Here is a 15,165-nt window from a genome sequence, read left to right as displayed (position 1 = left end):
TAAAAAATATTTTAGATGTTTATATTTGATGCATTTCAATCTACTATAAATTATTATTTGACACCCAAAACTTCTCCATCTTTAGGTAACAGATGCTCCTTCAGGTTGACTCCTGTGTCATTTGATCTGAGCCTAGTACTCTTTGGTAACTTCCTTTCTTTCAGCATGTCAAGATATCCGTGGTTCATTTACTTCTTCAGACTTGTAATCTCACCCATTTCTCCAAGGAACCCTGGTGGCTTTTTGTGGAAATCTAAGAACTAATAGTATTCATTGCTTCTGGACTGTCATTGCTTCTAGGCCTTTTCTTTGGACAGGGTTGGTAAATAAGTTTTCTTTTTGTTCAAAGATGTTGAAGAGTTTGTATTTAATCTATTTGACTTTATAGTGATATCTCTTTTCTCTTATGCTGAAAATTTTTGATTCCTAATAACAAAATTTATTTATTTGTTTTTACCCACAATAAAACTAGCATCAAAAGAACTAACTACAAGACTGCTATTTGCTAAACGTCTTTTTAAATTATTTAAACTTTTGTACTGTGTGGTTATGCCAAATTTTATAGATTCAAGTTATTTTCCATTTATTTCCATTTTTAGAGATTGCTTTTTTTCTATGTAATGATTTTTGGTTTTTAGTATATAAAATTTTTATATGGTCTCCCACAATAAAATGTATAAAATAAGGTACAAGTGTTTAACTCCCATCTCTATTTCTACTCCATCTCTTTTCCCTCCCCTAGGTAACCATTTTTGTTAGTAAAAACTAATACTAAACTTTATTTTCCATTGCTCCATTTGAAAATATAAGTAAATTAAATATACATATGTATTTCCCCCTTGTCCTAATTTCCCACATATGGTATTATATTATGTTATCTTCTGCACCTTGCTTCTTATACTTTTATCTTTTGGAGATCTGTCCATAGAAGTATATAGGTATCTTCATTCTTTTTATAGCTGAACAGTATTCTGTAATAAGGTTATATCCATCCCCTCCCTATTGATGGACATTTGGGTTGTTTCCAGTCTTTACGTATTACAAACAGTGCTGAAATGAATAGGCATGTGAATAGCCAATTTGATATTTTTGCTGGTGTCTCTTTGGAAAGCTCCCTAGAAGTGGAATAGCTGGGTCAATGGGTAAAATACATATGTAATTTTACTAGAACAAAAATTTCTTATGCATGGAGGTTAAGAATTGAAAACCAGAGTTCCTCTTTCTTCATATATGAATAAATTATTTCAATAGTTGACCACCTGTTTACTAGGGATACAATAGGAAGTTCTACAGAACTTCATGAAGCGTAAAGGTAAAAATGTAATTTTAGGCATTGGTTGGTGCTATGAAGGAAGTAAGTGGGTTTATGTGAAAGAATAAAGAGGACCCACTTTAGATAGGGTAGTTATGGAAGGCCTCTCTGGAAAGGTGACAGTTGAGCTGAGACATGAAGGATTAAACTGTTTAACACTGTCATTTATTGACTTTCCTACTGTATACGAGGCAGGATAAAGGACTTTCATGCATTACCTTATTTAATCTCACAAGACTCTGCAGAGTCCATTTTATAATTCCCATGTTACAGACGAGAAAACTGATGCTCAGAAAGTAAATTACTTACTCAAGGTCTTGAGGCTTGGAAATGGGGGGCTGCGATTTGAATCAGATCTAGAGCTGCCTAATTCCAAAGCCAGAGAAGATAACTTCTTTGTACTGTATTGCATTGCCTCTCTTAACCAGAAAGAAAGCAGAGAATACTGAATTAATGGAGTAAATGTTTTAGACCCTTGTTTTCACCTGGTAGAAACACAGTGTTCTGTTCTTTCTTTTAAAGCACCGATCATATTTATTACTGAATGTGTACAAATTCAGAATACATATGTTTGTTTTATTTGGGCATATTTATTAGGTAAGAAAATAGGGAAATATACCTTCTTGTCTAAGTTAAATAAAACAATTTCAATATCAGTTTTTATTTCTATTTAATGATGGTTCTATATTCAAAAATATTCCCCACATATTTCTAGCCTATTAAAATGATGCATCTTTTAAGTACCCTATTTACTCATTTATTTCACAAATATTTGTTAAAAATCTGTATGCAGTGTACTTTGCAAGTGTCTGTTTAAATTAACTTTAGTAAATAAAATAACCAAAACATTTTTCAAGGTTCAGTAAATAGCCATACAGTTAATCTTAGGGGGAAATTTATTTTTTGTACCAGCACATACTGAACACTTAAGTGTATTATCTTAATTCTCACAACAATCCAGTCAGGTGGGTACTAATTCCCATTTTACAGATGAAGGAACTGAGGCACAAAGACTACATAATTTACTTGAGATCACCATCTAATAAGTGATAGGTTCAGACCTTAGGTTTAAATCCTATGTGATTATAGATTTCTATCATAAGTATTTAAAAGATCATATAAAACAACAAGAATGTAGGGAAATATTATTATATTTTTCTTGCTGGTGAGTTAATTCCATACTACTGTCCAATGAATCAATCATATGTGAAGATTCATAGACATTTTCTTTGGTGTCTTAAACTAGAACTGGCTGCAGTTAAAACCCAGATTCTAATTTTACAAACAAGGCAGCCTCTAACAATATTAAAATAAAATGATATTCTCTGGCTGAAAGAAAAATTCTTCAGTAACTATGGGAATACTTGTGTATGAAGACAGCATCTTAAATCTCTATGCAAGTCATACACAAAGTGTTATTGCAGTGAAAAAATAGTGGCGTGAATAATACCCGCTCACAGCCCAAGACACTTGATGTATCTTGGGCCTCAGTGTTTGCTGGATTTTGCAATTTCATGAGCAAGATTTGTATTTTTTTAAAGTTCTATATTTCTGTGTGCTCCACTTGATGCCAAATCTGTATTCTTAGATTGTAGGGTTCCATTAAAAAAAATAATAATCTCAGTCCCTCCTCCCTCCACTCCCCCCCACACACTCATTTTGTATAATATGGTAATGATATCACCGTAGCAGTAATTACGGGTCATCTTCATTTCTTTCATCTCTGCCTGTTCTGATGGCTTCATTCCTTTGACGGAAAAGATTTGGCTCTGGGTGCTATGATTATTTTGTTAAGCGTTATTCGAATAGACAGGAGTGAGAGAAATTAATCAATCCAAATGCAATTAGCATCATGTTTAACCCAGTGATGGACGTCTCAAGGTGAAACAGCCAGGGGAGTTTCAGACATTATTATTCAATCCAGTGGTTCTTATCTAAATTACAATCAAGAGAGGTTTTTATTGGCTTCTCGGTGTGAAGATGTAACTCTTTGCCTACCCTGGGGGTCAAGAAGACGGCCATCCTCCCCCATAGGCTTTAGCTACTGCCAGCGCCTTGGGGTAGGGATGGGCCAACCAGGAAACTTCTTAATACCCAAGTCATTTGAAATTATCTGTGCTGTGATCTTGGTCTGATTTTTCTGAGAGTGGAATCTAGCCTATGGATAAAATGTTTAATTTGGGGCAAAATGTTTTTTGTAACTTTGACTAGTTGTTCTGTCTTAACCTTACATGATAGATTATTATTGCTGCTCTCACTTTATGGATGAGGAAATTAAGACGGTGAAGCTACTAGCCTTTGGCTATAAGTGTCTCACCACGATGTATTACTAAGTAAAGGCCCCGAAGCATGAATGTTCTACACAAATTTATGAGTATTTAATAAAAGTTCTCACCCCAAGAGTATTAATCCATTGCTTTGATCTCATTGCCTTTCATTCAGTTGAGTTTACCCTTGAAAAGGGAACCAAGTGAAACTATGAGTAGACCTGTGAGGCCCTCTGAAAAGGAAACAAAATACAAATAAGAAGTTGTTAGCTCTCATTTCTTGAACACAAATCTTTGGGTTTTGTTGTTGTTGTTGTTGTTGTTTTTTAAGTAGAGAGAAGGATGATAAGAAGGACTGAATATTTGAAATCTAGTCTTGTTTTGCTCTTAAAAGAGGGCAGGGCAAGGAGAGTTGATGGAGAAACACAGGCTTCACCTGAATACACCATTTTTCAAATGCCTGACAATTAAGATTCTTCTTCTTCTGCTTTCAATCTTCAAGCATCATGGCTGACACTTCCCATATTTTATGTTCCTGCTTGATGTTTTATATTCTGAGAATAAATCTGTTGGCTAGATATTTCTCTCCTTTTTTTTTTTTCCCTGTGTGAAAAGCCATTAAAATTATTTTCCATATTGAAACTGTCCAAATTTGTTTACCTGCACTCTGAGTCCTGGCTTCTCTTTTTTATGTTACTTCTTGGATAAAACTTTCTCTAGTAATGGGCCTTACTGTGAATTGAAGAAAAAAATGTTTGATATAAATTTGTCTTTCTCTGAATTTACTGGAGGAAGCACTGTTCTTAGCCACCCCACCCTTTTGGAAGAAAAAGTCCTGTTAGACAAGACACCCAACATAAAGGGAATCCAGAAAGTGTGCCCCAAACAGGCTTTTTTGAGAATTCTGAGGATGAAGATTTTGGTAGTCTGTGATAGTTTGGTCACAGATGTAGCACCTATACTGTTCTTTTCTCAGATATTTTATTCATCTTTTTTAAATGTATGCCTGAAGAACTTTAGGCAAAAGCCTGAAAGCTATTCTGCTTACCACAAAATGCTACCTTTATGTATTTTAAAGAAAAGTGAGATTTTTACCAAAGATTCTCACGTGCGTGTGCTCTCCCACAAGAGTTGATTGAGAATGGTCAGTAGACTTTATGACAATTACACCACCTTCTGAGGGCCACCAAGCTTAATGAGGCTCCAAGAGACCCTTTCCCATCCAGTGACACCGTGCTCAGTTTGCAGCATTTTCTGCTCTTGACAATGGCACCAGCACCAGCTGCTCTCATATTAGAGGCATTAAAAAGTGCTTAGTCCTTGACTTGAATTATCGATCGCTGAGTAGTACGTTTTGTGCAGAGGTCTGAACTGGAGCACGGTGAAGGATCTCAGCCTGGCAGACTGCCCTGAACTGCCCTGCTGTACGCTGGCTCCGTGCCAGAGCAACAGAAAACTTTCCACATTCCTGTGAGAGAGAAATCGGCATTGTAAATCACAGTGGTTTCCTTTTGTTCTCTAATCCACCAAAATACCTATGAAGAGCCAGCCCCATCTCTAAGGCCACTTCTAATTTATTTGAATATTCCCTAATAGCTAGTACATAGCAGGCACCCTGTGTGACTAACCTAACTATTCACCCACCCCCTTCGTGCTTTTTTTCTGCGCAGACACACCGATGACTAGGAGATCTCTCTTGTTATAGTTATTAGAATTCATTCAGTGTTTCAAGGACCAAAAAGTAAAAGAGTCAAAATCATAATTATAACAAATGGCATCATTTCTACAAAATATCTTCTATGAAGCTAATTAAGTAAACTGCCTTTTAGCAGACTGATTTGTACTAAACTGACTAGGATTTTGTGCGTCTCTTTTTGCTAGAAGTAGCTGCTGGTGGAGTTAAGGAAGGTAGCTGCCTCTAACTAATACCCAGCGTTATTCCAGCAGGCTTGGTCCTCCAGAGTCTATGTGTTACAGATGCAAGTCATTCATGTTTCCGACTGCTTTGCACTTGAGCTCTTAAAAAATTAGTGGTTCAGCCTCCTTTGGCCACTCCTGGTGCTGCTGTGTGCGCATTCAGTGAGGACCTGGCACCTCTGGTGAAGCAGCAGCGAAGGAGACTCCAGTGCTGGTTATGGTCCATGAAAAACCCAGGGACTGAGTTGAGACTAAGAACAAAGGTCATATTAATTTGAAGGCGGTGGGGCAAGAAAGTTCTCTAGTGCTGTTTAAGAGGCATATCCCACTTAGCAAACTAATGAAGCCTATTGTGAATAGCAAAGTTTATCAATGAGGCAGATCAGATTCCAATTTGATAGGCCGCCAACTGAACCAATGAAATACACACACTTGCACAGTTGGTAATGGAGTTTGAAGATACAGCTGGTGTTCCAGCAGCAGACAAGTGTCTACTACAAAGGGAATCTGCTACTTTCCTCCAGACCAAGAAGACATTCTCAGAAAACCACAGACTGGCATGTGATTCAGTGGTTGACCATACACCCATGAACCAAGAGGTCACTGAATCAGTGCCCGGTGAGGGCACATGCCTGGGTTGTGCACTTGATCCCCAGTATGGGGCATGCAGGAGGCAGCCAACTGATGTTTCTCTCTCATCGATGTTTCTATCTCATCGATGTTTCTATCTCTCTATCCCTCTCCCTCCTCTCTCTCTAAAATCAATAAAAATATATTTAAAAAACAGAAACCACAATTTGGTTTCACCACATCCTGGTTACTGCAGTATGGATTTCTCTATTTATTGTACCTAAAGTAACTAGTGTGTGTGCCTAAGCATATTACCTTTTTTTTTTTTTTAAACTAAATAGCCAGTGATATGTTTTAAGTGACATCAAATGGAGATGGGCTGGGGAAAAACACTGGTTCTGCAAAAGCACCACCTTTCTCTGTTAGTGGCATGCTCATTCGGCCCTTACCTTTCATATTCCAGTAAGTTATTTTGCTCTCACTGTTTAATAAAAAACAACAAAAAGTCCTTGCATACCTTATTCAATTGGAGAATTTTTAATGTTGTTTTTTTTTTTAAGGAGAATTTTTATAAGAATTTATTTGAGCGAAATTGACAACATGCTAGGGAACAAGACCTCAAGTGCTCCTTAATGTTTTTTATTTATCATTGTGAATCCAAGAACAATTTTATAACTTCTTAAAAATTTATCTTTATTGTTGAAAGTATTGCAGATGTCCCCTTTTATCCCACCATTGGCCCCCTCCACTCTACTCCTGCCCCCTCCCCAGGCTGTAACATTTTTGTACATGGTTATTACATGCAGGGCAATATGGCTTTAGGAGGGATAAATTAGTGTAAAAGAAATTAATCCTAGATCGTTTTCCCATCCAGTGTCTTGTTGCTTAAATAAACTCCTTGTTTGAAATGAAAGAGATGATTATACAGTAGCTCGCATTTACTGAATGCCTGTGTGACCTTTATATTAATCCCACCTTGAACAGATGAGGAAACTGAAGCTTAGGAAGATGACTTGGGTGACTTGCCCTCGGTGGTAGTTAAGTGTAGGAGCTGTTAAGTAGCAGGGTCCGTGTAGGAGCTGGGGTTCAAGTCCAAGCCTGTCTAATGCTAAAAGCCCTGCTCTTTCCACAGTTATGCCGTCTCCTTTGTGTCCTGGCCACTCATGTTAGAGTCTCCCAAATACAGCCTGTTGTTGCTCTTCAGGATGTGAGAGAGCCAGTGGATTGTAACTCTGCTCCACCTCGCTAATGTTTTTAATTACATTGAGGCACAGAAATATTTAAAGGAGTTTGCATTGGAATTGAAAACCAAACATTATGAGATTCTTCCATTTCATTAAAAGTTATTTAATCTTTACATTGTCCCCTACATTAAAGTCAAGCAGAATTTTATCAGGCAATTGCCTCGAAGTTATAATCTGGAAAGTCTTTCTGTAATGAAACCCATATGTCATGGGCGAAAGGTGCAAAGCCCTGGCAGAGAGGGCTGGTCTCGTGAGAGATTCTGCACCCAATCTCGTTAGCCAGGGTGCCTCTGGTAATCCCTCATCCCCTCACCGGTGAGAAATCAATCTGTGCCACTGATTCTTTTTCAACCAGCCACCAGAAAATTTACTGCAGAGGAGGCAGTTTGGAGGGATAGTCATTGTGGAAAGGGAGCCAGAGGCAAGGCTAAATGTAGGATGGAGGAATTGGAGAGTCTAAAGAAGACATTATATTAAACCACACAGCACCTTCACAGCAAGCAGGATGCAGTCCTCCCTTCAGCCCTGACCTCTCTGAGTATTCCCAGGTATTTACAGCTGCCGTGAACCTGACAGTCCCAGGGAAACTGCGAAGGGGATAATGGAAACAGCATAAACCTGGAAGTTGATTGTACTGTATCCATTTGCTGCCTTTAAATGTGTACAAGTGGTCCCCTCTCCCACACTCTGCAGCAATTCACATGTTCCCCCTATGGTGACAGTCTCTATTGTGGCTTTCTCAGTTTATGGTCTTGTGCTGCGTAGGAGGGTCCGTAAATCATGACCACATGGAGGTCATGCTTCTCTTCTGCACAGCACACACTGTGGTGGCTGGTGACCAGTGGATCCCTCTTGGCATAGTTATTAGAATGTGGTAGCGTGTTGCCCTCCTGTTGAACCTGTAATCCTAGAGAATTAATCCAGAATTAGAAAACAGTTAAGTAATTTTATTGACTCTAGATAAAACTCTCTCTAGCAGTTGTATTGTTTCTAGGATTGTCTTCTAGAGCATTATAGAAAGAAAGGACCATGAGAGAAGGGAGGAACTAGAAGTGCCAAGCTGAGGAGCATGCACTCTCACCCTGGCCATTAACTGGAGAATGCTACCAAGCTGTAACTATTGGGAAAAAGAAGGGATGGAACTAGCGGGGAAATAGAAATATCTTCCTCTCCTCCGTAAGCAAACTGTTGACATCTCTAAAGGTTTTTCCCCACAGAGATTTGAAATCCTTGGTCAAAATTTTTTAGTAAAGTGCATTTACATATAAAACCCTATTGGAAGGTAGGGGGGTGTGTGTGTGCGTGTGTAGAAGAAGAATACAGAATTGTAGCAGAAGGCTGTCTCCCTACTCCTAATGGGATTTTGTAGCAGCATGTGCGAGTTTGTTTCAGAAGTCAAAAATGAACAGATGTTGGTATAAATTACCTCTGTGTCTGATGTCTTGCAAATTAAAAGCGCGGTTGGCATCACTAAACAATTTCACTAGGTTTAGGGGGGTGCAGTTAGCAGGCGGTGATTACTGTATCAGGTCGGTAAGAATCTTCACACTGCAGCAGAGCAGGAGAGCAAGGATAAAGAAATGAGGAATCAAATAAGGGGTATGTGAATTAATCAGAGATGTTAACATCTCTGATGACAAGTGAACAGGAGGGCACGTGCTCTGGAGCAGCCCCTGACCCACAGCAATTTCTCTGTGCACAAAAAGGGGCTGGTGCTTAGGCTGTGATTTATAGGGTACAGCCCTCTTTTAGGGAGCAGCTATGTCACAAATTCGTATATCTCCTATATAGGACTGGCGAGTAGGAAAACTTTCTCCCCTCCCATGTAGAAGATGATGTCTTTTGAATTACTTCTACTTTTACGGTGGTTTCCTGCAGCTCTGTGTACTTAGATTAGGTTGAAGGGGGAGGAATGATTGAGTGGGAAAAGGGTTGTTAAAAAGGGTTGGTTAAATTCAAGATGCGCTTGCAACTGAGAGACTTTGGAATATCCATTTAATTTTTTCTTTTAAATCCTTTTAATACCTTGAATAGATTGGGTCTTTTTAAATTTTAAGTCTTAAAATCTTGTTCATTCTCCCATTTGGGGGGAAAATAATAAAGAATTGGGGAATCTGAAGGGCAGCAGGCAGAAATAATTAGTGAGATCTGTAGAGTGCTCCTGGGCCTGGAGTTTTGGAACAAGACTCTGTTCTACCCAGCAGAGTTTTGTGTTACCCATGTCTGGTTTCCAGAGCACCTGCTTCTATCCAGGTTGCAGGATCATTTGATGCTGTGCTTAGTTCCTTAATAAAGCACTGGAGAGTAGGCAGAAAACCCATCCAGCAGAAATAAGTGATGAGACCCACTTGAGCCAAAAGTGTAAGTCAATATCTATAGGATCGGGCTGAGGGAAGAGATCCCAAGGAATGGAATTTTTAAGATTGCTAGCTAGCCTCCCTTTCACTTGTTAATTCATTTGTTCACTCAGGAAATATTTAGTGCAAGAGAAGCAACAGGCTACTTACCCTCCTCTGAGAGATGTTGTATTAATGCTACCACTATACCAAGCATGTTCACTGCTGAAGATCCAAGAGGGCAGGGCTGGTGACATTAATATGCTACTCATTTTACAGAGGAAGAAACAGACTCATACCCAGCACACCAGCAGTTAAATGCTGGAACTGGAACTTAAACTGAGTTCAAATCCTGTGTTCTCTGAAAGAAGTCACGCTGCCTCCCATGAGCAAGAGCATTTTTTTTTTTTTAATTTATCAATTGCAGTTTACATTCAGTATTATTCTGTATTAATTTCAGATGTACAGCAAAGTGGTTAGAAAATCCTGCAGTGGCAGAGTGGTCTCGCACACACGCCCCCTCCCCCGCTGCTTCAAGTACCTGCCTGGCCCACACCTGTTGTTTGAATTCCTCTTGGGTAGATAGCTCTTGTCCTTACCCCTCCCACTCCCCACCCCGATCTCTCCATTAATCTATCATTGTTTCCATCAAGGGAAATTATTTTTCTCGTTAAGCAAGGTAAATTTTAAAAGAACCCCACAATATAGAGAATGGAGCACCAAGGGCCACTAACAAGTCTTACTATTTGTCTGTGGAAAGGAAGAAACTAACTTTGTCGCGGCCCTATCTGGTTCTGGTGCTTTTGTACGTCATTCATCCAGCCCACATTTATTCAGCAGACGCTAGGCCTGGCACTGTGCAAGGTACTGGTGATATAAAGAATAATAAAAGAGCCTCTGCCCTCTGTTTTTACACTTCAGCAGAGGAAAACAAGTATATAAACAAGTAATTGCAGATCTGATAGGAAATTTGTATATATAGGGTTTGGTATAAATCCACCAAGTTTGATTTGAGACAGGGAGGGGTTGTGGGCACATGAAGCCAGACCCAGCACTGGGACTTCCTTTCCTAGTTAATGGGATTTCCTTTCTCTTTATTGGAGCTCAGGAACTTGTGAAAAATGGGGAATGTATATAGACTGCAGTTACCAAAAGCCTTCTTGTGGTTCCAGAGTTTGTACTGTTTTATTTCGTTGTACAAATTAACCAGGAACTGTGAAATTTGGTGGGATGGGGAGAGTGGGAGCCCCTTCTGGCCTCCAGGACAAGCCTTCCTAAACTTTCAGCACTGTTAAATCCATTTAAGAGATCTGAAAAGCTGATCGCGGGGTTGAGGGTGAAGGAGGTTTTAGGCTACGTACCATTTTTGAGGATTCACTCGACAGAGCTAAAAAGGGGGCTTCTGGAGTGACCCTTGTAATTGAGAAATGTTTTACTTTCATTTCGGAGCCTCATATGTAGGAAAGTAGCTGTATAAACCCTCTTGTAACTACAGCATTCAAAGATTGATGGTGCTGAAAGTCAGAGAAAGACACATAAACCTTGCCTGGCTATATTAAATATCTAAGGATTGACAATGCCAAGAGAGGGAAGACCAAAGCTCTATAAACCCTACTTTATCGCTCCATCCACAGATGAACTGCACTGAGGGAATATAAACCCTGTTATATTACAGTATCCAGGGGCTGCCACTGAGGGACGGGGTAAATGGTCTCTAATTTTGATTTGAGATTGTAAATGTCCAGAGACCAACAACCCAGAGAAGACTGTAATCTTGGTTGGATTTTAGCTTCCAAGAGCAAGCCCCGTGAGACAGTGAACATTAGTATTAGGCTACATTCTTGAGAGAGAGAGAGAGAGAGAGAGAGAGAGGTTTGGGGGGAATTCCCTGGTGATTTCTTTAAGGGTGAATGATGTCCTCCCCAGCTGACCTGTGCCTTACAGCAATTAACAACTTCCGAACAACTTTGTACAGTTGTTTTTAATTTATCTTTATCGTTGAAAGTATTACAGATGTTCTCCTTTTACCCCCATTGACCCCCTCCAACTTTGTAAAGTTTTAATTGTCAATAGTGGTTTGTTTTCCCCCCTTTTTTGGAGGTCTGTGGTGATTGAATCTGTTGTGATCCCCTGTATACAATTTAATTAATCTGCATTTTTAAATGAAATCTTCCTGTGATCTTTTTTTCAGATTTTAGGTCTTCATTGATCGTTTATTTGCTTTGTGATTTCAGCCAGAGAAATGACAAGGGGGAAGTTCCTCAACATTCTAGAGAAACCCAAGAAGTAGCCACAGTGTGTGGACAGGATGCCCCGGGGGCTGGAACCAAGCTTCGCTCCCAGTGCAGCTCTGATGATGCTCACCTCACTGCTTCCCGGCGAGAGGCTGGAGGGCGCACCTCCAGGGCTGACCCTCTCCCCTGCTCCTGGCACTCTGCGCCTCTGAGGACATTCGGCAGCAAGAGAAGAATCTGTTCTACCCAAGGATCACTGCAGTTATTCAGTCAGCTTCCAGACTTTGACCATCTCCACCTCAGATGTTGGTAACACCAGAGAGCATATCATTCTTAAAGGTCAAAGTCCTGCTTTCTCATTTCCAGAAGTGATTCAGGAGCCCTGGGATCTGATTCAGTGATGGCAAAGTACGTTGTGACAGTGATTGCATGAGTTGTACTTGATCTCTTAGGAAGTATTTATGATTCGAGGAGCCCAGAGACCAATTAGATTCTGGACTAGACCATGCAGATTGATCTATGTACTCTCCAGTGTATTGCTAGATTCCAAGAATCCCCAGCTGGAGAAACCAGAATCTTCTAGAAATGTATGCCTGCTTTTTAAATTCTATACCTCTCATGATAGTCCCATACCCTAATGCCCTCCATTCCCTAACTCCCAGCCCCCACCATCCATTCTGACTCCAGCGAAGGGAATCCCTGTGTATCAAGTCCTTCCTGGAATTAGCTTGTGCAGTAAAAGGCCCCTGCAAGGTTGCTTTGGACCTCAAGACCAATTTAAAGGTGACAGAAAGGACTTTTGAGTTCTAGTTAACCTGTTACAGATTCAAGCAAGACAGTATGGCCTGAAGATAGGAAAAAGGGATTGACTGCAGGAGTTCCCATTTGATTAAAAACTAGAAACTCTGATTGACCTCAAAGGAATGTGCGTGCTGTGGAATGGTGGCAATGTATTTCCCCCCTTGTCCCCTCTCACAGCACATATCAGATATTTCACCCATATGACTGAAACACACATGAAAGAAAAAGAGAATTTCCTGACTTAAATATAACTCTTATGGGGCTATCTGCCAATTATCTGTCTCTGTTGAAACCTGAAAATCTAGCCTGTGGGTAATAGTTATTACACATGTTCTCCATATTTTGTCTTATAAGCTAGCCAAGATACATGGAGTTTCCTAAACTTTGTGAAAAGAACATCTATGGGCAGTAGTCTGATGGTATTTGGACACAAGGAAAATTCTGGTCAAGTTTTTGGCCCTGGTTGTCTGTGCTAGCGTGCAGCACTATTCAATTTAATAACTGGCCCATTAACCACTTTCTGACATGTGTGCTTGTTTCCCAGCTAGAATTAACGTTGGAGTTTTCTCTCATTTGTGCCATTTGACCATCCATGCAGTTTTACTTATTGGCAAGAAGGAAAAATTGAACACAAGGTGCAAAGGATGAGTATGAGAAGGAAACCCTTTTGCTTGGGTGCTATACAGAAGGTTAGGCTGCAGAGGCTGTGCTTTTAGGCTAAGCTTATTAATGACATTCCTTTATCTTTAAATGTGGTTAAAGAGTGTGTGTATGCACAAAAAATAGTGCCATAATATCAAACTTTTTTTGCTCTGTTTTTGAGAGTTGATGATGTCAGAAGGGGAAATTGAGAAATATATGGAATATATTGGGATACCTTCCCCAAACCGGCTCATCTGTAACCTAAAGCTATGTAGCTGGGGTTTAGTCTGCTTTGGACTCTTCCTTTTACTGTCGTCTTAGTCACCAGCACTTAATGTAAGTAGATGTTTTAGAATTGAGATATTTATTGGTTTTATATGTCAGAAATGTTAATGATGTGTTTTTATATTGATAATATAAATGTATGTACAATGTGTGCATGTATGTATTTCAGGGTGTCGGAGGGTTGTACTTTGTATATGAAGTCTTCTGTGTCGTCATAATAAATATGTCACTTTTATAGGAGAGTGAGTTTTTTCTGGAAGAGCCAAGTTGCATATTTAAAGCATAGATCTCATCAGAGAGTGCAACTGTAATGACAAATAATCCACTGTCTTCCTCTTCATGTGACAGTGGGTGATGTAGGGCTTTATGGTCATCTATTACATGGTCTCCCAGCTTCCAGTCTGTCCTACCAGCCACCTAGCTCATTACCACTCAACTCCCTGAAGTAGTATTTTAAAACCTTTAACACTTCCCCATTTCTACTAATAAAGTCTAGATCTCTCATCCTGGCGTCTTAAACTCTCTGCATGTAATCCTAATTGACCCTCCATTTGGGTTTCCTTCCTCTCCAACATAGGAAGTCTCTGTTCCAGTGAATCTGAACAATCCCCAGTTCCTCACTTGAGTGCCTTTGCCCATGCCACTGAGTTCCTAGAAAGTCTCACATCCCTTTTGCACATATCAAACCCATAAACCCCTGATGATCCAGCTGGAAATAATCCTGCGCCCTGCATTCCTACAGCCTTTATGTATACCAGCCTGTGACTTACCACACTCCGTCTTACACTGAAGTGATCCAAATCCATATCTCACTTTCCCTACTAAATTGTAAGCTCCTCGAGGTTTTGGCTGACTCCTACACATCTGATTCTTCAATATCTTCTTTGAACTGGGGAATTCAAAACCTATCTATGTGTACACTCCCTGTTAAATATGGATTGAAAACAAATATTTCTCTGCCACCTACTAAAATCCTTAGTATGAGCTCCTTTTCAACTCTGTTCAAGGGCTAGAGAAGAGGAAGTATTAATCAGTACTACCACTGTCACCCATTGATAAAACTATCAATGCCCTTTTAGAGAACATACCATTTTAAGGAAAGCAAATCGCTAAGCATCATTAGCTCGTCCCTGATTTTCAAGAAAACATCTGGATGGACCATAGGTTTCTGTGATCCAGAAATCATGGCTGACTGACTGACTTACTGAAAAGGGACAGCATGTGAATATTCTTTTCTAAATATTTAGAGGTTATTTTTCCAATAACTAATTATTATTTGCCCACAGGTTTGTTTTCCTTTCCCTTTTCCACTCTGAATACCATCCTAATAGCTCATCTGTTGGCTGTGAGCAGCACTATCCTGAGAAGCAGAGCACTGGCTCTTGGAGGCACATTTTAAATTCTTAAATCCTTTCTCACCAGCAAGCTCATTGCTTCTTGCTCACTTCAGTCTCAGTTTTAGGCTTCTGCTGATTTGCTTAGCTTTTCTTCCATTGTTTGAGCACTGAAAGTTCACAGGATATGCCTAGGCAGCGTGGCCCAGCAGATAGACTTGTG

The 15,165-nt window shown here is 39.7% G+C and overlaps 1 protein-coding gene and 1 pseudogene across 1 annotated transcript in view; both read left to right on the top strand.

The window, feature by feature from the left end:
• The window catches only part of LIN52 (lin-52 DREAM MuvB core complex component), an 81,668-nt gene extending 67,825 nt beyond the window's left edge, over positions 1–13,843 (top strand). The window contains exon 6 of the mRNA XM_016208195.2: positions 11,881–13,843. Coding sequence (XP_016063681.1) covers positions 11,881–11,936 — 56 coding nt within the window. The 3' untranslated portion in view covers positions 11,937–13,843. The remainder of the gene's footprint in view (positions 1–11,880) is intronic.
• Positions 5,714–6,087, top strand: LOC107533448 (small ubiquitin-related modifier 2 pseudogene; annotated as a pseudogene).
• Positions 13,844–15,165: the final 1,322 nt, after the last annotated feature.

The sequence above is a fragment of the Miniopterus natalensis genome, chromosome 1, assembly GCF_054644295.1.
Source record: "Miniopterus natalensis isolate mMinNat1 chromosome 1, mMinNat1.hap1, whole genome shotgun sequence".
Taxonomy (NCBI): Eukaryota; Metazoa; Chordata; class Mammalia; order Chiroptera; family Miniopteridae; genus Miniopterus; species Miniopterus natalensis.
This window is presented reverse-complemented; position numbering and strand designations above follow the sequence as displayed.